This window comes from Thunnus thynnus, chromosome 22, assembly GCF_963924715.1.
Source record: "Thunnus thynnus chromosome 22, fThuThy2.1, whole genome shotgun sequence".
Taxonomy (NCBI): domain Eukaryota; kingdom Metazoa; phylum Chordata; class Actinopteri; order Scombriformes; family Scombridae; genus Thunnus; species Thunnus thynnus.
In genome coordinates this window covers 25,966,260-25,993,236 of record NC_089538.1, presented here as the reverse complement: position 1 = coordinate 25,993,236, position 26,977 = coordinate 25,966,260, and the positions used below count along the sequence as shown (strand labels likewise).

General features: G+C 40.2%; 3 protein-coding genes across 4 annotated transcripts in view; 1 reads left to right on the top strand and 2 right to left on the bottom strand.

Moving 5' to 3' along the window:
- LOC137174877 (zinc finger protein 431-like) overlaps window positions 1-26,977 on the bottom strand; it is a 101,308-nt gene that overhangs the window by 51,053 nt on the left and 23,278 nt on the right. The window lies entirely within an intron of this gene.
- cyb5d1 (cytochrome b5 domain containing 1) lies at window positions 1,906-5,201 on the bottom strand. The gene is made up of 4 exons (XM_067580419.1): window positions 4,845-5,201; window positions 3,378-3,454; window positions 3,073-3,291; window positions 1,906-2,651 (listed from the first exon to the last, which is right to left on the bottom strand). The coding sequence occupies exons 1-4, from the start codon at window positions 4,966-4,968 to the stop codon at window positions 2,421-2,423; spliced, it is 651 nt and encodes a 216-aa protein (XP_067436520.1). The 5' UTR covers window positions 4,969-5,201; the 3' UTR covers window positions 1,906-2,420.
- On the top strand, window positions 5,528-26,241 carry plod3 (procollagen-lysine, 2-oxoglutarate 5-dioxygenase 3). The gene is made up of 19 exons (XM_067580393.1): window positions 5,528-5,776; window positions 11,614-11,705; window positions 14,332-14,468; window positions 15,803-15,966; window positions 16,368-16,480; window positions 17,648-17,711; window positions 17,971-18,068; window positions 18,389-18,490; window positions 18,584-18,715; window positions 18,804-18,925; window positions 19,497-19,601; window positions 20,322-20,447; window positions 20,543-20,684; window positions 21,167-21,280; window positions 21,365-21,436; window positions 21,703-21,807; window positions 21,913-22,059; window positions 22,726-22,851; window positions 23,803-26,241. Exons 1-19 carry the CDS (start codon window positions 5,692-5,694, stop codon window positions 23,956-23,958), a joined length of 2,202 nt encoding a protein of 733 aa, XP_067436494.1. The 5' UTR covers window positions 5,528-5,691; the 3' UTR covers window positions 23,959-26,241.

Sequence of the window (26,977 nt, the reverse complement as noted above, 5' to 3'; positions counted from 1 at the left end):
ACCCATATGTACACGAAGTTCAAAACAAACTCGATGGGAATACGAGGTCATCAACATATGGGTTTACCCTGTAACACAAAGAAACCATAAATCCTCTGTTATAGTGCTTGAAACTCGTCCTCAGACTGACCAAGATTAGATCTCCATCAAACTTCTCCAGAAAAGAGGAACTGTATAAAACTCTCAAATCATGTCCTCGCTCGACCTCAGAGTCGAATGTATCTTTAGAAAACAGATAAACCCAGTTATTGATTATGATTGGCTGCAGCTGTTGTAAAATACTCTATAAACACACCTGTGGCTGCATTACAACAGTGTTACTGCACCAATTAACGTACATGCCAACACTCCTGATTAAACAGGAGTCTCCTTATGTTTAACTCTTTCTCCCACTGAGCTCCTGATTGGTAATTACTCCTATTAATCTCCCAATTTCATAGTTTTTTTTTTACTTTTCGCTATTACAACATGTTTCTGGCAGTGTGTAGACAGTCTGTTATCCTGTCCTCTGCTGCTGATGTGATTGACTGCCTGCAGGTACCACTGATAGAAGCAAGGCCAGGTGGTTTGATAAAGTACTTATTGGCTTTCTACTTGTAAAGGTTTTGTTGCCCGTGGTCTAGAACAGCTAAGGAGCGTTGTTAGGGCTTATTCCTTTAATATAATATCTGCATGTGGGACATTAAAGGTGAAAACAGTCATCTTATTTTTTTTTTACGTCGCAGATGTTGAGACATAAACAAGTCTACAGCCAAGCTAGCAGCTCCTTGGTGGTGGTTTGAGCTAAATGCTAACATGCTAATTCCTTCACAGATTCATCATTTCACTCCTGAAACATCATCAGACTCATGATGGACAAGTTTTTTGGAAAAAGGATGAATATTGTGTTTTTTTTTTTATTTCATACATTCTTCTTTTTCAAAACTTGGTGCCTACATTACCCACAATGCAACTTACCTGCCAACAGTTGTTGGGTGGGAGATGAGGGGGTGTTACGCTGGTAACGGCTACGCACTTTGGTCCCAAAAACTCCAGGTTTACTTCACACAACTGGCCTGTATTTAAAAATTTAAGAGAAATAGCAAACCCTCCTCTGTGGAGAAGAAGAAGAAGAAGAAGAAGAAGAAGAAGAAGAAGAAGAAGAAGAAGAACTACATGTTTTCATGAATCACAAACTTTCAAACAGTAAAGGAGTCTGTCTGAAGACTTTAATAGTTTTTAGAAGTTGTGTTTTATCAAACTGAGGGACATATTCATCCAACACGGGAGTATTGTCATTATTTTCTTTGATAATCCATTGATTGATCAGCGTATAAGATGTGGATCATTATTCTCTGAAGCCCAGGTGAACATATTCAGATGTTCAGTCAGAAACACAAAGATGTTGAGTTTACTGCAAATATTCACATGGCTGTAGTAGCTGCTACCTCATCATTTTTGTCTTTTTTTAAATCAGTTATCAAAATTATAGCCAATTACATTTCTGTCACTAATCAGCTAATCATTTCATAGAAATACCATGTAGTTAATCCAGCTGTGTTGATGGGAACGTGTTTGGTCGTAAACCAAAGAGTTGGACAAGTTAAAATATTGACCAGATGATGGCGCTAGATGAAAGAATCGGTTGTTACAGTTCATCCAGCACATATTTAATTTCCACTGTTTAATTCTGCTGAATCTTACCATGTAACTTTCAACTGAGAGAACTTCAGCCTGACTATATACTAAAGTACTATTGATACCGTCGTGTGAGCAGGGGAATCGCAAAGTGTTTAGCGAGACCGAGGCTGGAAGTGAAGCATGAGACGTTGGCGAGACCAGATTAGGAAGCGTGAGAAAAAGTCTAGATGCTTCTTCCCAGCAGGTGTCTGGAGGCAGAAGCAAAGAAAACACGATAAGCAACAATCAGTCGACTAGCTGTTGACTTTTAATCACTTCTGAGACAAAATGCTTATATATATATATCGTGTGTTTCACTGTCAGACAGACTCTGAGCTTTATTAACATGTGACAAAAGATCCTTGTCTCCTTCCTCTCTGTCAGAGTGGAATTGCTAAATTGCCACAATACAGTTCAACCAATAGTTGTTGAGATATTTCACTCAAGTTAAGTCTTCACAGTTAACCTCATGGTGGCGCCAGAGTGAAGTCCAGAGGGATTCATCCTCTGGGGAACATGAAAGTCTGTACATAATGTTTTTGCAGACTAGCAGTTTCTGTTTATGTTTAGAGGAAAACTCCACAGAGAAGCTTTGAGATTCATTTAAAAATCCAGAGATTAAAGTCAAAATAGTGACGTTAAAGTCAGAGTTTAAACTGTTCCTGAGATCTGAGCCACCGCAAAACAAATATGCATTTCTGATTTAATAAGCAGGCGACGCTCGGCTCTTCTTTAATGTTTTTAGTGTTAGATGACTGAGGTCATCCCTCAGTGAGGTCGTCGTTGAAGTGGAGGAGGACGGCGGGGATGAAGAGGTCGCGGTCCAGGCGTAGCCGCTCCAGCTGGTGGTCGTCGTCGGGGACGTTGTTCTCGCCGAGCGTGGCGCTCATGTCCAGAATCGCTCCGTCGTATTTCCAGGTGTAGCTGCGGGCGTGCGAGTTGTAGCGCAGGTAACGCTGCAGGATCTCAGCCAGAGTCTCCTCCGAACACACCTGACCAACACAAGCAGCCAATCAGGAACCTTTACTGTCGCTGCAACTTCAGCCTCTATCAGATATTTCAAATACTTTAATGAAGTAATAATTACAGCTGCTGTTTCTCAGTGAACTGGCTGCTCCTGCTGTCATTTAAATCCCCTCCAGAGTGACATCCTTTTTTTTTTTAAAGTGGATCTCTGAGTTTTCTTCTTCTGCTGCATTTTATCAGCTCAGTGTGAAACTTGCCTTATGTGTGAAAATGTTTTTGCTGATCTGACAGATGGAAACATGCTAACAGCAACAAGATTTTATTCCGTTATTGCGCAACAAATCTAACGCCACACTAGAGCTGAGTGATGACCTTTAAACTCTGGATGTTTTGAAAACGCTCCGGTGGCTCAACGGCGGTCTGCTGCTGCAGGTGAGGACAGCTCACCTCCAGCTGCTGCTCCTGAGACGTCAGCGTGTTTATGACTCGTATCCACCTGGTCTTAGCGGACAGCAGTCCCACCTCGTAGCGTTCGTCCCTCCACCAGGGCCGGCCGATGACGCTGGCCCAGTCGGACCGAGGGCCGGCGGGGGGGATGTGCACGAAGCGCCCCCTGGGGGTGTAGTAGCCCACACAGTTGGTGAGCGGATGGACGTATCTCAGCACCTGAGGACAGACACACACATGCAGGTAAAACAGGAGCAGAGCTGAACGATGCTCACCGATTGGTTGGTTCGGTCGTTGGCGCTCACGTCTTTGGTCTCAGGGTCGAACCAGGAGCTGATGTCCTTTCCTGCACACTCCATGATGGGTAACAGCAGAGCGTCACCTGCCGGGACACAGAAATACACAATATAGTTAAAATAACAAATACAACAGTAAGAAGTGAAGATTGATAGTGAAGCTGCAAATTGACCAAAACAGAGACCAGAGTATTCAGTTTGAGATGATATAAAGAATAAAGTGCTTCTGTGATGCAGAGCTGCAACTTATTCATCTTTCGTTTATTCTCTAGATTCATTGTTTTTTCTGTAAAATGTCAGAAAACGGTAAACATGCCCATTTACTTTGATCTGAGCCAGTTCACTTTATAATTAACCCTTGACGTTGGTGTTATTACTCTCTGTCCAGTAACTAAATACATTTACTCAAGTACTAGAGGTATTTGTACTTTACTTGAGTATTTCCATGTGATGCTACTTTCTACATTTCAGAGGGAAATATTGTACTTTCTACTCCACTACATTTATTTGACAGCTTTAGTTACTTTTCAGATGAAGATTTGACACAATGGATAATATAACAAGCTTTTAAAATACAACACATTGTTAAAGATGAAACCAGTGGTTTCCAACCTTTTTGTCTTTTGACGTCTTACAAAAAGCAGTGTGTAGTCGGGGTCACATTTCACATGTCTATGAGTTGTTAACAGCTCCACCAAATAGTGATTTTTCCCTCTAAACTTCTCACATGCTTTCATTTCAATAAATGTTCAAATGATCCAATATTTCAGCAAAAATCAAAGATTAGAGAAAAAGTCCAAAAACTGAAAACAGATTTGTGTATCAGAACTTTGTTTTTTCTTCTTTCCTCTCCCATTAATCATCTCACCACCCCTCAGATTTATCTGCTGACCCTTTGGAGGGGCCCGACCCCTAGGTTGGGAACCACTGGACTGAACTAGCTAAGTGTATATAAAGTAGTGTAAACTAGCTCCACCTCCAGCAGCTACAACAGTAACATGCTGCTCTAACACTGATGCTTCACTATTAATAATCTAATGATGTCATATATAATAATATATCAGTCAGAGGGACCAAACCACTACTTTTACTGCAATACTTTAACTACATCAAGCTCATAATACTTATGTACTTTTACTGCAATACTTTAACTACATCAAGCTCATAATACTTATGTACTTTTACTGCAATACTTTAACTACAAATTGAATTCATTTTTGGACTTTTTTGTAATCTTTGTTGTCTTAAGTTGTGAAATGTTGGATCATGTGACCTCTTTGCAGCTTGAGCTGTTACTAAAATTAAACGTTTGGAGGGGAAACTGCGACAAGGCAGGAGGAGTTCTACTGGTTTCATCTTTAACAATGTGTTGTGTTTTAAAAGCTTGTTATATTATCCATTGTGTCAAATCTTCATCTGTACAATATTTCCCTCTGAGATGTAGAAGGTAGCATCAGATGCAGGTGTGCTGCTCACCTTTATGCTGCGTCATCAGAGGGGTCAGGTCACGCACTTTGCCTAAAAACGACACCCACAGGTCCTCAGCGGTGTTGTGAGCGGCCACCTCTCTGGGAGTGAAGTATTTTGGCCTCTCCGACATTTTCAAATAGCTAAAACATGCTTAAATACGCAAACAACGCGGTTTTAATCGGTTATAAAGCAGCCAATGTGTTTGTTGTTCTGTTACTGTGGCAACAAGGAGCGAGGGGCGGGGCTGCTGACGTCAAATAAACTTTAAAATTTAATTGTATCTTCGCTTTGTGTGTTGTTGCATTCCTGTATTGCACTTGTTCTGATAAACACAAATATGAGGAGAGTGTTTTTTAATATTTTTATCACCTCAGAGAGCAGAGCGCGCTGCGGCTCTCCTCCCCGCCTCCTCCCCGGCTCTCCTCCCCGCCTCCTCCCCGGCTCTCCTCTCTCTCTCTCTCTCAGGAATGTGTCAGACGTGGCAAAGATTCACTTTCTACGCTTTTCACGAACTTTCTGCAGCTCCAGGCCACGAAAAGCAGCCTCCTTTCCATTTGTCCTCATCTGATTGGCTCGTCTGAAGCCGCTCCGCCGCGCTGATTGCTCAGCGACCCCGTCAGTCATATATTCTGAGCTTCTCATTGGCTAATACGCCGATAATAGGCGGGCTAATTTTTTTCTGGCTTGTGTTGACATCTTTTTTAATGGCCTGGATTGGAGGAAATCGCGAGATTTTCAAGCCGTGAGACTATGAGAGGAAGGCTGATGGAGTGAAGACGAGCGAGAAGAAAGCGGATAAAAAGCGACGGTTTACAGTTTTAAAACAGCCGTTAACGTGTTTTAAGAAGCAGCCATGCCTTCCTGTCGCCTGCTCTGCCTGCTGGCTCTCGCCTTCTTCCAGAGCTCCGTGTCGGCCGAACAGCGGAAGCTCTCTCCAGGTAAGGCCGCTCCGGAGGGTCCCCTACCCGGCCAGGCGGACCACCCTGACCCGCTGGAGGTGCCGGGCTCTGGGTCTCTGAGCTAACTGTCGCTAATTACACATTTATACACATTTTTATCTTATTAACGGTTTCAACAGCGCCGGACATCATTGAATAAGCGATGATGATGAGTTTTAACTGGTTGTTTTAACTGGTATGAACCCCGTTAAACCTCTATAACTTCCTAACTTTTGAGCTAGCCCGAGGCTAATTAGCTTGAATTCATCGCTGTAACAAGTTAGGTAACAATGATTTTTAGTATAATGTTCCTCATAAATTGTGTCATAATTTTAAAATATCAAAAGGATTAACAAAGAGAAGAAGTCAAAGTCTTCAAACTGCGACGTAGTTCACGATGATACGAAACAGAAAAACGTGACTTTATGAATGTATGCAACAACAAGTAGATAAAACATCTGCTCAAATACTGAAAATAAATCATTTACACTGATTTATCTCACTGATGAACTGTCTACTTTTTGCTACAGTAGAAGTTTTAATTGTGAACATATATGCAGAGATTACTTTACGTATATTTATTAATTCAAATAGGAAATTGCATCATTACAGCAGCTGCTCATGAAACAATAAACAATAGTAAAATAGATCCTGACATAAAACTATAACCTTATTCAAACACTGTACGTAAGTGGAAGCACAACATGCTGCAAGAAAGTAGAAATATTTCAAGAAAAAACAGTTGTGACAGTATTACATTGTGCACAAGAGCTGATAGGAAATGCAGCAAAGTGCTTTTATGTAACAGATGACATGTAACTGTCACATCTTTAAACATACAGTCAGTAGCAGTTTATTTACATTAATCCAGTACAATCTAACAAACGCCTTAACGGTTTCCAGAATAACCACCAAGAATCCAAACAACCATCATGACTGAAGCGCTGTCGGATTAGACTGTTATAGTTTTTTAGTTAGAGGAACATCCAGAGATGTAAACTAAGATATAAGAGTTCATGAAGAAGTCGCTGAGGTTGGATAACGGGAGCTTTGGTCCAGTTCACCAGCAGCGACTTCCTCACCACCCACATCTCTGCTTTACTCTCCAGGGACTCAAATATAGAAATTATAATGAAAAGTCACCTCAGTCTGACTCTCAGGGCTTTTCTACATTCAGACCTGCTGTTTCCTGATCAATCAATATCAGCTGACAGATGTGTGCGTGTGTAGTTTATTAATTAGGTTGATTGACTTAGAGTTCACCAAAATGTCCATATGGGGATAATATTGGTAATAAATCCTCAGATTAGTCTTTTGACGTTTGTTCTATAAAACATCCAGAAAAATGTGAAAATGTCCATCACAGGTTTGTTGAGCCCACTGTGACATCATCAAATGTCTGATTTGGTATTTCTGCTTAAAAAAAAAAAAATTAAAAGACTGAAACATTGAATCAATTATCTAAATCACTGCTGATTAATTAATTTAATCAATTACTCTGCTGATCGTTGGTGCTCTGGTGCCTCCTTAATGATATCCAGTGATGTTAATCATCCAATCAGAGCTTGTATCATAATAAACAGAGTAGATATGAGTTTGTGCAGCATGTTCACACTAATAAAATGATTAAATATGATTTGGGCTGCAACTGATGATTATTCTGTTATTGATTAATAGTTTAAAACATTAACTGTCATGTGAGAATCTGAAACCATTTTTGCTTGAAAAAAGCCTTAAAACTATTAACTGGATATCAATTCTGTCAGTAGACTAATAGATTCATTGATTAATATTTGAGTCTATAAACTTTATACACTTTAAAATATAATTTATAATAAAATATAAACTTGCAGGAATAAAAAGAAAGAATAAAAAGTTTGAAAATCATTTGATTAATGAGTTAAAAACTCCTTAAATAAATTCTATGAAATATTCAGAAACATGCTGTGAAGCTGCTGATATGAATCCAGTCACATGACTTCCTGTGAGTGTTTATGTGTTGTGTATAAATGATGCTGTGTGATGATAACCGAGTGAGACCAGCTGTGTGTGTGTTTGTACAGCTGTGTGTGTGTGTGTGTGTGTTTGTACAACTGTGTGTGTGTGTGTGTGTGTGTGTTGTTGGGGGTTTGTTATTTAACATTTTAACGGCAGATTAACAATCAGAAGCTCTAAATGTTATTTTGTAAATTGACATTTTCATCACACGGTTCATTCAGAATCAAAATTGTTTTTAATCAGATGAAGTTGTTCAGAATATGTTTAGAAAGCTCCAGAAGAGCTACTAAATGGACCTGAAATGTAACTGACTGATAATGTTGTCAGTTTGAGGCTCTTTTATTCAAAGTTCTTGACAACAGCAGATAAAATGGTTTTAAGGTGAAACATGTTTATATCATCAGAAAAATTTTGCATTTTATTTGCAACATTATCTAAATCGATACTCCATCTGTCCTCCTGGTTGTTGTTTCGTTTGTTTGAATATTTGCTTTTTCTTTCTTGCTAATGTAGTTTCAGTTCACAAATGGATAAATGCTTAAGAATATAATGTATCAGGAAATAATATCACATTAATGCTACATAAAGAAGTAAATGTGTGACAGATTTTGACAAAATTTGACAAATTTGTCCTCTTTCTGTTCTCTGCTGTCAGTTTTTATATCTTCATCTTCTGTTTTCTGATCAATATCAGAAACAAGAGACTCCATGTTTTTACTCTAGTCTGTGGAAACCTTCACATTGATATGTAACATTTAGAGGGAAAAAACAAGTCGTAATATTTCACAGAAGAAAAAATATTTTGAGAAAATTTTGTAATTTTTCAAGCAAAAAAAAAGCAACATTTTGAGAAAAAGTAGCAGTAAAGCAGGAAATGAAGGGTTTTCATCGTTGGTAACTCAAAACTACTCGGCAGCTTCTGGAAGCTGACCAATCAGAACAGAGTGGGCTCATCAGGAGGCGGGGCCTTAAAGAGACAGGAGCTAAAACGGCCTGTTTCAGACAGAGGCTGAACTGAGGGGCTGCATAAAGGACCAGTAGAAGATCAATAAGGAGTTTTTAACTGGAAATCATGTAAAGATATTCCAGTAGAGCCCCAGAATATAAATATAGAGCTGGAGATGTGCATGATACGTCCTCTTTAATGGTCTTACCAAGTGGGTCGAGCAGAGTTTTCATTGAGTTTATTACACAGACAGGATTAATGTGCAGGATTTAACCTCTGGTTCATAGTCTGGAGCAGAAGGTGGAGTTGATGCACCTAATACGCTGGTCGCCATCCGCCGTTATAAACCAAGAAGAAGAAGTAAAGAAGAAGTAGTTTTTTCGAACAGAGTGGGACATCCTGTCAGCCGAGGTGTTTCCTATCTGCGCAGCTGAACACAGCAGATCCTCCACAGACTCCACTTCACTCAGCTGTCCGTCAGACCAGCCGCTTCTTCCTACTTTAACCTGAATGACAAACCGGGGCTCTGTGCTCCAGTTGGATCCACATGGAGAGCCGGGGGTTAGCTGGGAGGCTAGCGTAGCGTTAGCAGCAGCAGCACAGCCGGAGGGAAGCACAGACGGTGAGAGAGGCGAGATTGAGGTGGTTTGGACATGTGTGGAGGAGAGATGCTGGTTATATTGGGAGGAGAGATGCTGAAGATGGAGCTGCCAGGCAAGAGGAAAAGAGGAAGACCAAAGAAGAGGATTATGGATGTGATGAAGGAAGACATGCAGAAATTGTGGATTTTGTGTATCATTGACTGAAATATCACGACTTTCGCCTTTGCACCACCAGACGAACGGATCTTTATATGATAAATTGTCTGTTTCACAGCGTTTCTTAGCTTATTAAACTGTAAAATTCAGTTTATTTATTGATAAATGCGTAACGGTGAAACATCTTTGCTGCTGCTGGTCTTTCTGTTCATCTTACAGACTTCAGACTTCACAGAGGAAGACGTTAAACCACCGTCAGATTAAAGAGGCTTCATAAATCCTTAAGTGCAGTATTTATTTGCAGATGAAAGGTAGTCGTCCATGGTGGCAGCTGGCAGTAATTCTTCCGGATAAGTAGAGACGTTTTTAGTGTATTAGTTTCCCCGCTGTGGTGAATGAGTCTATTCTTAGCAGCTTTAAACACATGTCAGCGTTGGACTGAAGGAAACCTCGAGAGACGCAGGACAAGAAGCCTTCTGTCACCAAACGCTTTCCTTCCTCCTCCGCTGTCCTCTCGCTGCCTCCCCCCCTCCTCCTCCTCCTCACCTCTTTCACCTTTCCAGGGAATTTCTGAGGAATTTCTTTCTCACCAAATTCCTGGGAAGCCTGGAGGGAGGGAGGAGGAGGAGGAGGAGGAGGAGGAGGAGGAGAGTCAGGAGGGGAAAGTGAGGACAGACTGGAAACAGTGTTCTTGTTTTCAGAGCTGTAACTAATGATTATTGTTTTAATTCATTGTTTAGTGTTTAAAATGTGTAATATGATGAGATGATACTGCAGTCTGAAGTTTAATACACCATGATAGAAGATTCACTGGTTCATGAATAATGATTAACAATTATTTTGATAAGATGTTCAGTCAATTAATCAATTAGACAATCAACAGAAAAATAATCTGCCACTAGTGTCATAAACAATGCATCATTTATGTCATTTTTAAGGTGAGTTAAAAATGCCAAAAATTTTCTAGTTTCATGTTTTCAGTTTGCTGTTTTCTTTGTCTTTTGTGACAATAAACTGAACATCTTGATGTTTTTTATATTGATGGACCAACAAAACGAGCCTCATAAATCCTGATCCTGGTGTTTAATTGTGATCATTCTTCAGGTTACTTAAAGAACTTTTAGTCAATTGATTATTTGATTGAGAGAGAAATAATCTCCAACTATCTTCATAATCGATTAATCGTTCGTCATTTTTCAAGTTAAAAATTCATTTTTCTTTGTCTTTTTGTGAGAACAAACTTGAACATCTTGATGCGTTGGATCGATGGTTTAATAACAACCTCTCATGAACTCTGCGAGGACACCAGAGTCCACTAGTTGACCCTCTTTCCTCTCTTGTCTCTAAATGTCCTTTTTTAATCCACCTGGACCTTTTCATGACAGAAGAACCACGTTTTATCTTCTTTAAATGAGTTTGTTTGCAGCTCCGTACTGTCTCCACCTTTACAGACAAACAACACAGTTAGTTATTTAAACTGAAAACACATCTGCTCTGTTTCTGCATCACGGGAAACTTTGGGGAGGTTTTTTTTTTTGGCAGCAGCTCATCTATTTGTTAGTCACTGTGGTTCAGGAGCTGCACATAGTGGAAGAGTTTAGTCACAAAAGCAGTGAAATAGACGATCGTTTCTGTGTCGATTATTTTCTGGGTTAATCAATTCATCATTTGGTCCATAAAAAGTGAAAAATGTTTCCTAAAGCTTGAGATGACATCATCAAATGTCTCGTTTTTTCCACAACACGAAGATATTCAGTTTACCGTCATAAAGGACAAAAGAAACCAGAAAATATTCATATTAATAACTAATCAATCAATTGACTAATCATTGCGGCTCGACAGTGAAACACACTTCTGTACAACAGTATTCTAAATGTTGTTACTGCTGATGTAGAATAACTGACAACAGCTGGTTTGATTGATTGACCGATTGATCTGGTTGTTTGTGTGATGTGATTAAGCGGTTAATTGATCGTTCTCTGAAGAAATGACTCAAAACTGTCCATTGATTACATAAATGATCACATTTCTGTTGATTTGAGTATGATTGATCGTGTCAGCACTGATCTCCTCGTCACTCTGTGTGTGTGTGTGTGTGTGTGTGTGTGTGTGTGTGTGTGTGTGTGTGTGTGTAGAAAACCTGCTGGTGATCACCGCGGCAACAGAGGAGACGGACGGCTTCCACCGCTTCATGAGGACGGCCAAAGAGTTTAACTACACTGTGAAGGTAACGCACACTTTGTAAATGAGTCAGTTAAAGGCCGTTAAAATCAGAAATACTCGTCTACACATGTGGACGTAACTAGGCGACACACTGCTGAGTGAAGCTGCAGTTATTCTGGTTATAACAAATGTCAGTGTTTCCCACAGGTTGAGAGGTTACTTGTGGTGGTAGACTCATGCAGTTTAGAGGGTTATTTTCTGTAGCTACGATTTACCGATGTCCCCTGAACGCCTCACATGCGGACATGCTAGCTAGGCGGCTGCACACAGAGACGCCTCTAGTCTTCACTCAGTTTTTGCAGCAAACAGACAGATTATATCTACTGGGGCGAGACGTTAAAGTTCTTCTGCCTTGTTTCCTGATAACGATCGATTCCACAAATGAGCTAACATCAGCTGTCTGTGGTGTTGAAGGTGATGCCGAATACATTTTTAAATAACTTTTCATATTTAACTGTCTGTATGGTGTAGAGCTGTCACTTTTTCAAAAAGTCAAGTTCGAATGTATTCATACTAACAAGTAATTTGTTGGAATGACTTTGAACAGAACCTGTTTACTGTAATGTGTCATCAGCACGTATAACAGCAGGTCAGAGATAATACGTATCTTACCGTTCAGTATAGTCTTTATATTTCCTGTGTGGTGTCGTACAGCTGCAGCGTGTCAGACCAGTCTGTAGAGTTGATGTTGCCGCACCTGAGCGTAAACCAGCTTGCTGATTCAGATGTGTTGTGGTCGTGTGGAGTGCAGCAGCTGCTTTTTGCAAACAGCCTGATGTTTGTTGGTAATTTTGACCCCAGAATGCTTCTCAGATGCTTTGGTGTCGTGATTATCTGATCAGCGCGGCTTCACTCGCTGCCGTCCTCCATTTTTATTTGTTAGTTGAGTTTACTGACAGTGATTTTTAAAGACGTCGTCTGCTGGATCACAAGATAAACTACTTCGAATGCTCTGCTGCGTTGATCCACTGTAAGTTTTGAATTAGAACAGGTCGTTACAGTTTGAATATCTAAGTTTTCCTTCACGTACGAACCAAAGTTTGAATTTTGAATAAAAAGTGACAGTAAGTAACCAGCAAGTAAACTGGTTTAATGAAGTAAACTTTGATTCATCTGCAGGCGTTACTCTCAAGATCAGATTCAAACTCTATCTGTGCTGTATGTAAATGAGACATAAACAACACAAACATCAAAAGAAAACAGACTACACAGAACCTGAAAACACACCATCAGTAAACCTTTCGGACAGGTGAGATGAAGATGTGATGAAGAGGAGGAAGGTGACCACACAAACTGGCAGATCAGTTGTTGAATTCATTTGTGTTGGTTTAGTTTAAACATCAACATCACTTGTTTAACATCAGACGTTACTCAAAGTGTTCATGAAACAGTGAAGACTTAAAAATGAAGAAAAACAGTGAAAAGTTGAATAAAATTTGTAGTTTTTGGCTCTGAACCTCGTTATCTTCCATCATGTCTGAGAGTCTTCAGTTTCGATGCTTTTGGTTCGTATGATGCATTTTATCTTCATCTCAGCCTGAAGATGCTTCCAGTTCTCTGCAAGAACCGTCCTCATAATAACAAAAAGAGAATCAGAGGAAACAGTTTGGTGAAGGAAACTGAACAATATTCTTTGTCTGTGTTGAATTTTACACATTTTTCTGAGTCTTAGTTCCAACAGGAGCCGATAAAACATTCCTACTTTCTCTTTCTATATTTGTTTCTACTTGTTTTCTTGAAGATTGTGATTCTATAATCCTGAAACTGGTTCACTGAGACTTTGAGTCGTGATCCATCGGATCGTTCTTGCTGCTGGTTTTGCTGCTGGGCAACAGCTCATGTCTCTACATGTGGAACCTGAATTACTGCACATATCATTTCAGCTTAAAGTTCACCAGACTCATTAATGTTAAAGCTTTACTCTGTTGACACAATTTGCAGAATGAAGTTCATTATATTATTAGATTATTTCATCATCATCATCTACAGCACAGAACATGTTTATATGTGAAACAAAATCATTTTTCGTTCCTACCTGCCATCGTTTACAGGGGACAGTTGTAGTGTAACACAATGAGAATCTGCTGTTAATGCTGAAGTTTGGTTCTCTGTGTGTGTTGATTTAAAAGAAACTTTCCAAACAAACTGTAGCTCGCTTATTAGCCACAGGCCAGAGTGGAGAACGCTGCCCACCAACAAATCAGTCTCACATGTACATTTATTGGACATTAAAAAAAAAATCTGAATGTTTTCTTATTGTTTCATCATCTCAGGAAAGTTAAGTTTTATGTCAATGTAGTCGAGTCAGTTTAACAACTAAAAATGATCACAGAAGAAACGTTTTTTGACTTTTTCATTAAAATGTGATTTTGAAATATTCACTTAAAAACTTCAGTGTGATTTTAAAACATGTTGTCGTCTTGTTGCAACGTTATAATTATCTTTCTCATCTCAGGAAAACAAAACATGTCACTGAAGAACTATTTATTGTGTGAAAACTCACTCTGTGTGTTGGCTGCATTGTGTCAGCGGGGCTGATGGGAAATATGGTCCAAATCTGTAGGAAACGGAGAGTAAGGAAGGAATGAGGAGAGTAAAGATGATGATGATGATGATGATTGTGTGTGCAGGTCCTGGGTCTGGGGGAGGAATGGAAGGGGGGTGACGTGGCCCGGACGGTGGGCGGAGGTCAGAAGGTCAGATGGTTGAAGAAGGAGCTGCTCAAACACTCTGACAAGAAGGACATGGTCGTCATGTTCGTGGACAGGTGCGTTTACCTTCATCATCCTCGGCGTCCTCGTTTCCTTTCAACGCGTCTTTCTTTTTGTTCTGTCGCTTCTTTGTTTTCTCTTTTCACTTCCGTTGTTTCTGTGTTCAGTGAGAAATCTGACTCACCTGCCCTACTTAGGTTTAGTTTCACATGAATACAGAGAATCTTCAACCAAAACAACCTGAAACTGTAAAAATCTTCATGTCATAACAGAACTGCTGTATAATCAGAGCAGAAACCCACTGAAATCAGCTTTAGTAGTTTCATCGGTAAAGACAAACTTAATGTTGAATAAACATCTTCACCAGTTCAACAACAAAACACAATGGAAATAAGTTTAGTTTAGAGGTCTGAGCCTTTAAAGTGTCTATAATCTATATTTCTAACAGACCAGTGTGTAATGTGTTGGTTGTGACTCTGCAACTCCTCTCGACTTTACGGAGCTTTATAGTGAGTTTCAGCTCATTGTTTATCTGTCTGGCTGCAACTTCACTGTTCTGGTTCACTCTCAGCGCTTAAATAAAAACAACAAATGGAGTCGTCAGCACTCAGAGATTCTTAAAAGATGCACAGCAGCAGAAAACCGGACACGTTTCAGTCCTCGGCTTCCCTCAGCGTTATTGAAACAAGCAGCCAGGAACCTCCTGGTGATTAAAACCAGCTGATACAACAAACAAAAACAACAAGAAAATCCAAAACAATCCAAGACACCTGAGGAGACGTAGCACATTATGTTATTGCAACAACCAAACAATAAAAATAGCATGTATGTGGGTCTGCAAATACGACATCAACATGTGCAGCATCTCTATAAAAAATTCATTTACATGAATATGAACAACCATCCTCAAGGGACAAATATTAGTCAGAAAAATAGTAATCAAATAGGAGGAAATATATCAGGTGCTGTGATTACAACAGCTGGAGAAAAGATCAATAGATCTACTTGATATATCACATATGAGATTGTACCAGAAAAAATGTGACTTTTTCAGAGAAAAAGCTGTAAAAAGCTGCTGTACACTACCTGCTAACAGACACAGTTAGCTGTAGACTAGCTGGTGAACATAGTGGAGCATTTAGCAGCTTAAGAGCCAGATATTTCCCTCAGGAGTTGGTAGAGAGTAAAAACAGCTAAAAGAGAGAGAATATTGGACTCACATTCACCAGGTGGACAGAAACACGACTCCACATGAATGATAATGTTGCTCCGTAACTGCTGGATAAAATAAAGCAACTGTTTGCTAACAAGTTCAACATATCAACTTAAAAGCTGATGATGAGTCAGAGTTGTGTTCATTATGTGTTTCTGACTGTGTGTCTCTCTGTAGTTATGACGTGATCTTCGCATCGGGTCCGGAGGAGCTGCTGATGAAGTTTTCTCGTCTGGGCCACAGAGTGATTTTCTCAGCGGAGGGTTTCTGCTGGCCCGACCAGAGACTCGCTTCCAAATACCCCGAGGTGCGTTCTGGGAAACGCTACCTCAACTCGGGAGGTAAGAGACTAATGATGAGTCCTGTTCCATCGTCCATCAGGGTTTACACTGGTCTCCAGTGGGATCAGACCAGTGCATGCTGGGACAGAGTCCAGGATGAAACAGCAGATCCATCAGTTATTGTCTGGATTGATTGTTATGTCTATAAAATGACAGTCACAGAGTCACAGTGACGTCTTTTTTTGTTTATTTTTATGTTTTTTTGCTAACAGTCCAAACCCAAAAATGTATGACAAAGAAAAGCATTAAATCATCACATTTGAGTAGCCAAAATCTGCAATTTTTATCTGAAGATAAATTGGCAAACATAGCAGTTATGAAACCAGTAAACCATAAGAAATACTCTCTGGTATTTGTGTGTGTGTGTGTGTGTGTGTGTGTGTGTGTGTGTGTGTTTTCAGGGTTTATCGGCTTCGCTTCGGACCTCAGTACAATCGTCCAACAGTGGAAGTACAAAGACAACGATGACGACCAGCTTTTCTACACCAAAATCTACCTGGACAAGGCACAGCGGGTAAATTACAACCACAGTCCTTTGATACAATTTCTAGACATTATATCTGGACTTTACAGGGAAAAAACTACTACTGTAAACTATTACTGTATTGGTCTAAATATGAGATGAAACTCCCTCTTCCAGCAGTTGATTTCTTTTTTTATAAAAGGACTTTTTTTGATAAACACACTTTCCTGAGATACTATTAATCCATAATTAACTTATTGACTTATTGACAACACACAGAACAACTCAGACCTCCAAACCTCCATCTCTCATAAAACTTTATCCTCGTCTTCCTCGGTGGGTTTTTGTTTTAAAGGTTTGCTTACTGCTTGTAAATGTCGCCACATAATAACTATTTAATTAACGGTTGCTAACAGCAGACCAGCAGAGAGCTGCCATGTCGAGTAGCCGATGTGCTGAACAGTAAACAGAGCCGTGAAACTAACTCGGCTGCTGCTCCTACAGTTTTGCGGCACGTTAGACACACGTAAAAAAACATATATGTGTGTCTAGAGTCATTTCCTCTGAGCCATCATGCCTGATATTTTATTACATCACTATTTTGGTACAAACTCAGCAGTCGTTCTTCCTCCTCGCTGTGTTTCTGCAGTAAAAACATGAATTTATTTCCTCCGCTGCAGAAAAACACGTCACAAGAACTGCAAGGATTAGTCAATTCATTAAAATCTGAAAATGTATCAGCACCTATTTGGATAACTGAATAATTGTTTAGTCAAAAATGACAAAACATTCACTGGTTTCAGCTTCTAAAATATGATGATATGATGGTTTTCTTCATCATACATGATAGTAAACTGATTACCTTTGTGTTTTTGACTGCTGGTCAGTCAAAATAAGACGTTTAGACGTCATATTTGACTCTGGGAAACTATAATCTCATTTGTCACTGTTCTCTGATATGGAACGGATTCATCAATAATCATTAGTTGCAGCTCTACAAACTGAGCTAACAAAGGCTTTTAGAGACTCTAACAGACTAGCCTAGCAACCTCAATGCTACAAACAACCCAGAATGCATCACTCTGTCGGTACTCTCCCCATTCAAAAAGAAGATCTGATGTTGTGAACACGTCTCGTCCCTGAATATAAATGACTTTTTTTTTTCAGATGTAATTTTCAGGAGTAAAACATCTGTGATTGTGTGATTTGTCTCCTCAGACCAAGTTCAACATGACTCTGGACCATCGATCCAGAATCTTCCAAAACCTGAACGGAGCCGTTGGTGAGACGCACAAACACACACACACACACACACACACACACACGTTTTTCCTTAAGTTGACCACATCAACATCATAATCAGTTTCATTCCAACATTAAACTGGTTGGAAGTGTCCTGCTGGTTTTCCGTCATACTTTCATACTTTGACTGGTACAGTTGTGTAGTTACTGGTAGTAAAAATAATTATGTGTGGTATTAAAGAATACAACTTGGTGAACCTGCAGAACTGGAATGAACTGAATCTTTCTCTCTCTGTCAGAGGAAGTCGTCTTAAAGTTTGAGAGGGCAAAGGTCAGGGCGAGGAACGTCGCCTACGACACACTTCCTGTTATTATCCACGGCAACGGACCCACCAAGGTGACCGACTGATCACATACACACTTGATAATACTTTTTATATATTATATTTTTTATATATATATATATATGTGTGTATATCTTTTTATAACTGTGTGTGCTGCCTGCATGTTTTCAAGTTTTTATTCTCGGATGAAAAATGTCAAACATTTCATCGTAGTTCTCGTTCTTAGAGTTAGTCTTGGATAAAAAGGTTTGCCAACAATTTCGTGCTTCAGATGCAGGATGGCAGCAGGTTTACAGGAAAACCAGAACAAAACTAAACTTTATCACAAGTCTGACGTGTATCAGATGTTAGAAATCTATGTTTCTCTGTCCAGCTCCAGCTGAACTATCTGGGTAACTACGTCCCGACAGCATGGACATATGAGAACGGCTGCGGCATCTGTGATGACGACCTGCTGTTCTTTAACGAAGCTTCTGTACGTACTCTCACCTGTCCGCATGAAGCTGAGATTATGACTCCTGTTTAATTCAAGGCAGGACGTTTAAACTTTGTGCGTGTGTGTGTTCAGGATGAAGAGATGCCTCTGGTGTACGTTGCGGTGTTTATTGAACACGCGACGCCCTTCATGGAAGAGTTCCTGGACCGACTGACAACACTCAACTACCCCATGGGCAGGATACGCCTCTTCATCCACAACAACGTACGACGCAGTCCTGACGGCTCACCTTACACCTGCTCTATTGTAATCCGCTCTTGTGTGATCTGATGTTTAATCTGCTGTGATCCAGGTTGTGTACCACGAGCGTCACATCCAGAAGTTCTGGGAGCGTCACAGGTCTTTGTTCCCAGACGCCCAGCTGATCGGACCGGAGGAGAACCTGCAGGAGGACGAAGCCAGGAACATGGCTGTGTGAGTGGAGCCCTTTTTATTTATTTTTAAGTAGAATAAAATAACAGAACCAATCTCATCATCAGGGGTAACACACAAGTTCATACATAATGTGGTCGGGTTTATGTACAGGGTTACGTTGCCAAAACTTGCATGAAAAGCAAGTTTACGTGTTTATTAGACAAATGTGCGTTAACAAAACAAAACATTGAATGAAAGTCTTCCTCTTCTCTCCAACTGTAGCTGTTAATCAATATCTCTAGCTGGTAAGGTTGGATTGTTGGGCAATGTTAAAACATTTAGAATATCATACAGCACCAGTCATACCTCTCAGAACCTTTACACCACATCCAACAATGTGCCCAGGTTAGTTTTTTTTTAACTTTCTGTACTTTAAGTGATCCATTTCTGATTCCTGGAAGTCTTTGGGTTATGCTAGAAAACACCCACATACGTAGAAGAGAGTTACAGGAAGGAAAGTGCGTACACTCACTCGACAGTACAAAAGATGTAAATTACTTACAAAACCACCAGATCATAATTAATATCTGTGTGTGTGTGTGTGTGTGTGTGTGTGTGTGTGTGTGTGTAGCGAGGCATGTAAGAAGAATCCAGAGTGTGACTACTACTTCAGTATCGACTCTGATGTTGCCTTGACGAACCCCGACACACTGAGGATACTAATAGAAGAAAACAAGTAAGTACCCTCCTGTATACACTAAACACAGTTCTACTCTACTTACCCAACACCCTAAAAATTACACACTAGTACCCTCACATATACCCTACACCCAAACAAGTACACACTAGTACCCTTCAGTTTCACCCTACAACCTTACAAATACCCTTCTATATACCCTACATCAAAAACACATTAGTACCCTCTGTATCACTCTACACCCTAACAAATACCCTTCTGTATATTTTATACACTAACAAGAACACACTAGTACCCTTCTGTATCACCCTACACCCTAACAGGTACACACCAGTACTCCATTAAATACCCTACACCCTAACCAAGTACACACTAGCACTTAGTAAAGGTGTATACCCTACACCCTGATAAATACACACTAATGCCCTTCTTTGTTACCATACACCCTAACAGGTACACACCAGTACTCTTCTTTATTACCCTACATCCAAACAAGGATATTTTCCAAATGGAATATGTGGAATGTGATGATATTACCGGATGCTATTTATTTATTGTTAACAGTAGAAGTCTTATAAAGTTTTATATTTTAAAGTTTAAGTTCAGTTTTTGTTTTTTAAACACTTTTTGGTGCGTGGCACAGAATTGCACTATGTCACACTTGTAAGACCTATTTCAGCCGAAGAAGTTACGTTCTGATGGGCACCTCAGCAGCTCACACAGACACACACTTCACCTGTCCTCGTGTCTCTGTCTCAGGTCAGTCATTGCTCCCATGCTGTCAAGACACGGGAAGCTGTGGAGTAACTTCTGGGGTGCTCTGAGTCCTGAAGGATTCTACTCCAGATCTGAAGACTACATCGAGATCGTCCAGGGCAAGAGGATGTGAGTAGTTTAGTCAATGGTGCTTTTTGTTATCTATAAATCTCCTAACAACACATTTGAGGTGAGATGAAGAATGTTTACCTGTGTTTTTGCAGCGGTCTGTGGAACGTTCCATACATTACCCAGGCCTACTTGCTCAAAGGCAGCATGCTGCGGTCCAAACTGTCCCAGGTGAGCCTGTTTGTGGACGAGGGGATGGATGCCGACATGGTGTTCTGCAGGAGAATCAGAGACCAGGTAATACTAAACACCTGCTCACCTTACAACACATGTAATTATACTATAGAGACCTGAAGGGAAGCAGTTTGAGGTGCAAATGTGTGAAACTGTTGTCCCACCTTCAGCAGCAACACAAGTTTCAGAGCATTTAAATAATACTTCTTGTTTCATACAAGTTTGGAGGTTTTTATACATTCATTCATTATGTGTGTCCTGATTGGACAAATGGGACAACAGGTGGATGATGATTTGGTGTCATTCAAAATGTGCTTCCCCGAAACTCACAAACTGAAAGACTGATGAAAAACAACTAATAAACACTTTTTTTATCATATTTTCAACACTGCTCCTGTACACATTTGAAGATTTTAACCCTTTTTTTCTTCAACAGCAGCTGTGTTTGTTTCTTGAGTGCATCCTAAGACATACCATTATCTCTTTGGACAAACACAGATAAAAAAAACAATAACTACATAACGCTCATCTCTGTCTGTCCACAGGGAGTTTTCATGTTTGTGTCGAACCGCGATGAGTTCGGTCGTCTGGTGTCATCGGCCAACTTCAACACGTCCAGGCTGCACCCGGACATGTGGCAGATCTTCGACAACCCTGTGGTCAGACACACACACACACATATGCTAACATGCACACATGATGAAATGAATGACAGCACAGGCTGAACATCTGTGTCTTTGCAGGACTGGAAGGAGAAGTATATCAGTGAGAACTACTCGAAGATCTTTGAGGATGAGAAGAGCTTCGTAGAACAGGTAACACAACAACAAAACACTGACTCTGTGTGACTGAACTGCTTTTTAGTTTTATATTTATTTCATGTGGACCCTGGGAAGGTTAGCAACCACTTTATTTGAGCAAATTGGGATTCCAAATCAAGAATAGATAATAAAGCAGAGGTAGACTCTTTATTTTGAAGCTCTGTGATTTCCTAAAAAGGTTTCCTGGACAGTTGGTACTAATTACAGAATAATTGTTTATATCATCTTTAGCTCAGTAACAATCATTCTGTCTCCCTCAGCCCTGTCCTGATGTTTACTGGTTTCCAGCATTCTCAGAGAAGATGTGTGATCATTTGGTGGAGACCATGGAAGACCATGGGCAGTGGTCAGGAGGGTCACACAAGGTAACCTGTCTATCTGCTTACCTGTCTGTGAGAGAGACATGCAGGGAAAGTGAGTTAAATGAGTATTGTTTTAAAAACTTGTGTCCAATATGTGTTTGTGTTCAGGATGAGCGTCTGGCTGGTGGTTATGAAAACGTCCCGACTGTGGACATCCACATGAACCAGATCGGCTTCGAGAAGGAGTGGCTGAAATTCCTTAAAGAGTACATCGTCCCTGTCACTGAAAAACTCTATCCTGGATACTACCCCAAGGTACACATATTACAGATTCTACCTCAAGGTACACATACATTAAAATACTACCCCTAGGTTCAGTCCTGATGCTACTCAAAGGTTCAGTCCTGATGCTACTCAAAGGTACAGTCCAGATGCTACTCAAAGGTTCAGTCCAGATGCTACTCAAAGGTTCAGTCCAGATACTACTCAAAGGTTCAGTCCAGATATTACTCAAAGGTTCAGTCCAAGGCTACTCAAAGGTTCAGTCCAGATACTACCCAAAGGTTCAGTCCAGATGCTACTCAAAGGTTCAGTCCAGATGCTACTCAAAGGTTCAGTCCAGATGCTACTCAAAGGTTCAGTCCAGATGCTACTCAAAGGTTCAGTCCAGATGCTACTCAAAGGTTCAGTCCAGATGCTACTCAAAGGTTCAGTCCAGATGCTACTCAAAGGTTCAGTCCTGATGCTACTCAAAGGTTCAGTCCTGATGCTACTCAAAGGTACAGTCCAGATGCTACCCAAAGGTACAGTCCAGTTGCTACCCAAAGGTACATCCAGATGCTACCTAAAGGTACAACACAGTGTGTTGTCAACATTAACTCTTTAAATTAGTGTTTGAAAGAATTGAGAGGAGTTCCTCTTTGTGCAGCATCTGTCATGGATCAGTTTACGTTACAAATCATTCATCCTCCGCATCTGCAGGCCCAGGCCATCATGAACTTTGTGGTACGTTACCGACCTGACGAGCAGCCGTATCTGCGGCCACATCACGACTCCTCCACCTTCACCATCAACATCGCCCTGAACAGCAAGCACGTCGACTACGAGGTGAACACACAAACAAAAACACACTTCTGAGAAAACAGGTCAGGAGGAAATTACAACTCACAATCTGAATAAACTGGAAACCAAAGCAGAGAGCTGTTTTTATGATGCCCGTAGCACATGAAATGTGTATTTTACATCAGAAATCTTACTCTGTTTTCTAACAGTCAAAATTCACAGACGTCGTAACTCACATACTGCCAGATTCAGCACAACTCACTCTTTCCAGTGACAGTGACTCTGATATACATTACAGATAAAAGACCATAAATCCCTTTCAAAATGATTTAAAAACATGCTCATTCTAACATCAGAGCTTGGCTGTTCCCATGAAGCTATTTGAGTCTAATCTGATACTTCTGTTTACCTAAATGTTGATGAAATATGTATCCGACCCATCAAAATAACAGCTGTAGCTACTAAATTTAGCACACCTTATTATTCACTGGTTCAAAACTATTAAGTTGATTATCCTGAATTATAGAGCTGATATAAATGAATGTTTAACTGGAAGAATGCAACCCCTGAAATTAATGTGATCCTCTAGAGATAAAACATCTCACTCTGTTGGAGTTGTTGGATATAGATGTAGAGAACAGATTTGTTAGCGTTTAAGTCAATCTGTGCATTTTACTCATCGAGGTGTCAGAACTCAAGAGTCAGTCAGTGCGTCCAAATAATATTTCACACTTACACACTACTTTTCACTTCCATGTACAGTGACAGCTGCTGTAAATGAGAGCAGCAGAGTACAGAAAGAAGTAGTCCACTGAAATCTGCTGAATCGACTCAGTTAAATGTTTTCTTCAGTATCAACAGTCAACTGAAAAACAACCAAAACAGAACAAACATCTGCTGAGCTGATTATAGCTGAACAAAACCTCCCGCAGTGTGTTTACCTGTCTGTACCTGTGTGTGTGTGTGTGTGTGTGTGTGTGTGTGTGTGTGTGTCAGGGTGGAGGCTGCAGGTTCCTGCGTTATGACTGTAAAGTGGAGTCTCCCAGGAAGGGCTGGTCCTTCATGCACCCCGGCCGCCTGACGCACTACCACGAGGGCCTTCCCACCACCAGAGGGACCCGATACATCATGGTGTCCTTCGTCGACCCCTAGTGTGTCTGTGTGAGTGTGTGTGTGTGTGTGTGTGTGTGTGTGTGTGTTAAAGACTGTGTGTGTGTTTTAGGATTGGGCGGTATCTATTTTTTCATACCTTCATACCTTCCTGACATTTCACCAGGGTATACGGTATATGACGGTATTCGTGTAAAGAGAAAACAAAGCTGAGCCGCCAGTGTATCTCAGGCCCGGCAGCCCACTGGGCCTGAGCATCAGAGAATGTTTTTAATGTATTTTTAGATATTTTTTTAAACTAAAATGTGTTCTACAAGTAGCGTAGCTCCTGTAAGGAATAGTTCAGCGCGTAGCGAGAGAGAGAGAGTGTGTTTGACAGTGACACTGGCGACCGGAGCAGAGGATGAAGTTAGCAGCTGTGAACGTAGCAGTTTGCAGTTTGTCAACAGTTTAGGCTATTTGTCAGCGAATAAATGCGACAACTCCTCAAGGCCCAAGCTCTCGTGTCCTCCTGCTCACCACCCAGCTGAAGGGAAAGGGGGGTTAGCCTCTGAAGCTAGAGACGACTTCAGCCCAGACTCACTTAAGGCGGATCAGCGGTGACAATCTCAGCTGCTCCTCCGAGTTCTGCTCAGTAACCTTTTATCATCGGGACTAAACCCAAAACACTCCCAAACAGGTGCAGAGGCGTTTTTTTTTTCTTTTTTTACTAGTCCTGTAACCACTCGCAGTCGCCATCTTTCTCAGCTCAACTGCCTGTTCCACTAACACAGACTGACCTCTTGTGGCCATGCTGTGTACTACAATACATCACCTCAATACAGCATCTCCATCAGAGGAAAGAGGAGCATCTGTATTTATGATGGTATTGAAAATCATACCAATACCCTGGTATACCGTAATACCACGATACCACCAAGCCTAGCGTGTGTGTGTGTGTGTGTGTGTGTGTGTGTGTGTGTGTGAGAACATCAGTCAACCTCATCGTCACAGATACAGACAGACCAGACAGAGGAATCTGCATGAATTACTAGATTTGTGAATTACTAGTCATTGAACGCATCGTCACAACATTACTCAATCTATTTTTTTTTCTTCTTTTTTCTAAAGTTTTATTGTCTCGTCTCTGATTGGATGATCCGCTTCATCTGCATTTACACCTAATGCGCCTGTACCTGTGTCTCAGTATCGGTGACAAAAGTCAGACAGACGATCCTGAGTGCATCGTTAGACATTTTTTTAGAATAAGAGTCACTTTGTTTAGTCCTAATTTTCAGTCAGTAGCTTCAAACAAGCAAAAGTGCAAAGAGGTGAGAAAAAAACCTGAGAGATTTCATGGTCTTGAAGGCATCGTTGCTGAACATTTCGATTTAGTCGTCACCGTGCTGCCTTTTATTACACTAAACTGCCTCGACATAAAGATCTATGCAAGCAGAACACACTCCAGGTGTGTGTATGTGTGTTTGTGTGTGTGCGCGTGTGTGTGTGTGTGTGTGTGTTACAGAGCGCCCGGTCATCTGGAGCGTTTTTTTCTCCAATCAAAATTGGCATCATGCAAGTAAAAACCGAATAATGTCGACCACAAAATCCGTTGCTAGTTCGCAGCCTGGGCGATATTGGGGTTACCGTAGCAATCAGCGATGTAGCTGAGAATGATGGGAATCAAAACGTTGTTGTTGTTGTTTTTTTTTGGGATGGAGCGTCACAGGTTGCTTTGATCCTTTTTAAAGTTTGATACTACGAACAGAGAATGTTGAATCTGATGAAAATAAGTGTGATGTAGAACATAGAAAAAAATGCCAAAAAAAGATGTAAAGAGCTTAAAATGTTTTAAAAGAAAAAGAAAGTAAGAAAAATATATATATATATATTTTTGAATGCTAAGAAGTCTGAGGAGTTTGGTAAATGTCTGTAAACTGAGTATTAAGGAGGTGAAACTCCACTTAAAGAACTGTTACTGGGAAAACACTAAAGGCCTTTTTATATTTTACTGTTTTATTCTTCATTGTTTAGTTTTTTTTAAATTCATGTTGTTCATTTCTTGAGGTTTTCTATGTTTCCATCATGTAGTTGGGTATTTTTCCATCATCGTCGCCGTGTGAAACACTCGTCTCCTTCACAGTTTTTAATCTTCTGATGGTTTTGAGTCTGTGAGGAGCGACTTCACGAGGTTTCCACCTGACGTCGGCTGTAGTTTTTCTCTCCATGCGTGCCTGTCGATACGAGGAATCAACTGTCTCTGGCTTTGTACAAACTGCATTAAATTATTTGTTAATGACTGAGTGAATAAAGTTTTGGGGATTTGAATAAATAATTGTACTGTCATGGCGGTTTGTTTTTTTTTGTCTGTTTATTCTCCTCCTTAATGTCCATTAAGTAGCTGTTTTACTGGAGCTTTTTCTCATCATATCAATGATCTTCCTCCGCAGACGCTGTTTCACACATTTATTTTGATCTTCATCATCTGAAGCCGACGTAGATGAGATGTACTTTAAGCTATAAACCTTCTGGTGATACAGGATGTTAGATATGATTCTACTTCTATGATTCCATGTTTCCCTGTAAACTGTCCTTATAATTAAAGCAAAATGAGAACTTTATTTGAACACAAAGCTCCATTTAAACTCAAGGAAATATTAATCAATTATTCGCTTATTGGTAACTTTATTCTCTCATATATGTTAAAATTTGTGCTTGTTTGTAGACAAATCGTTATGTTGACATTTAACTGCAGTTATTTAAAAGGAAATGCACTAACTGAACTGTGTCTATTAGTTATTGTATTGATGTAACTTAGTTTAACTTTAACAGCAGCATCCTGTAAAACTGTTTTAGTACATTTTCCTTTTCTGTACATCAGATTCTGGTATTTACACAGATATCATGTGTTCAGTTTTCACCAATGATAAAATAATTAATGTAATTATGACAGAATAATGATTGTTACAACAGGTCAAATTATCAATATAATCAAAATATGTGAAAAGGATCCATAAATTATAAGACAACCTCTCTTGTTCAAGATTTTCTCTTAGATGTTTTATTATTGCAATTATTGTAT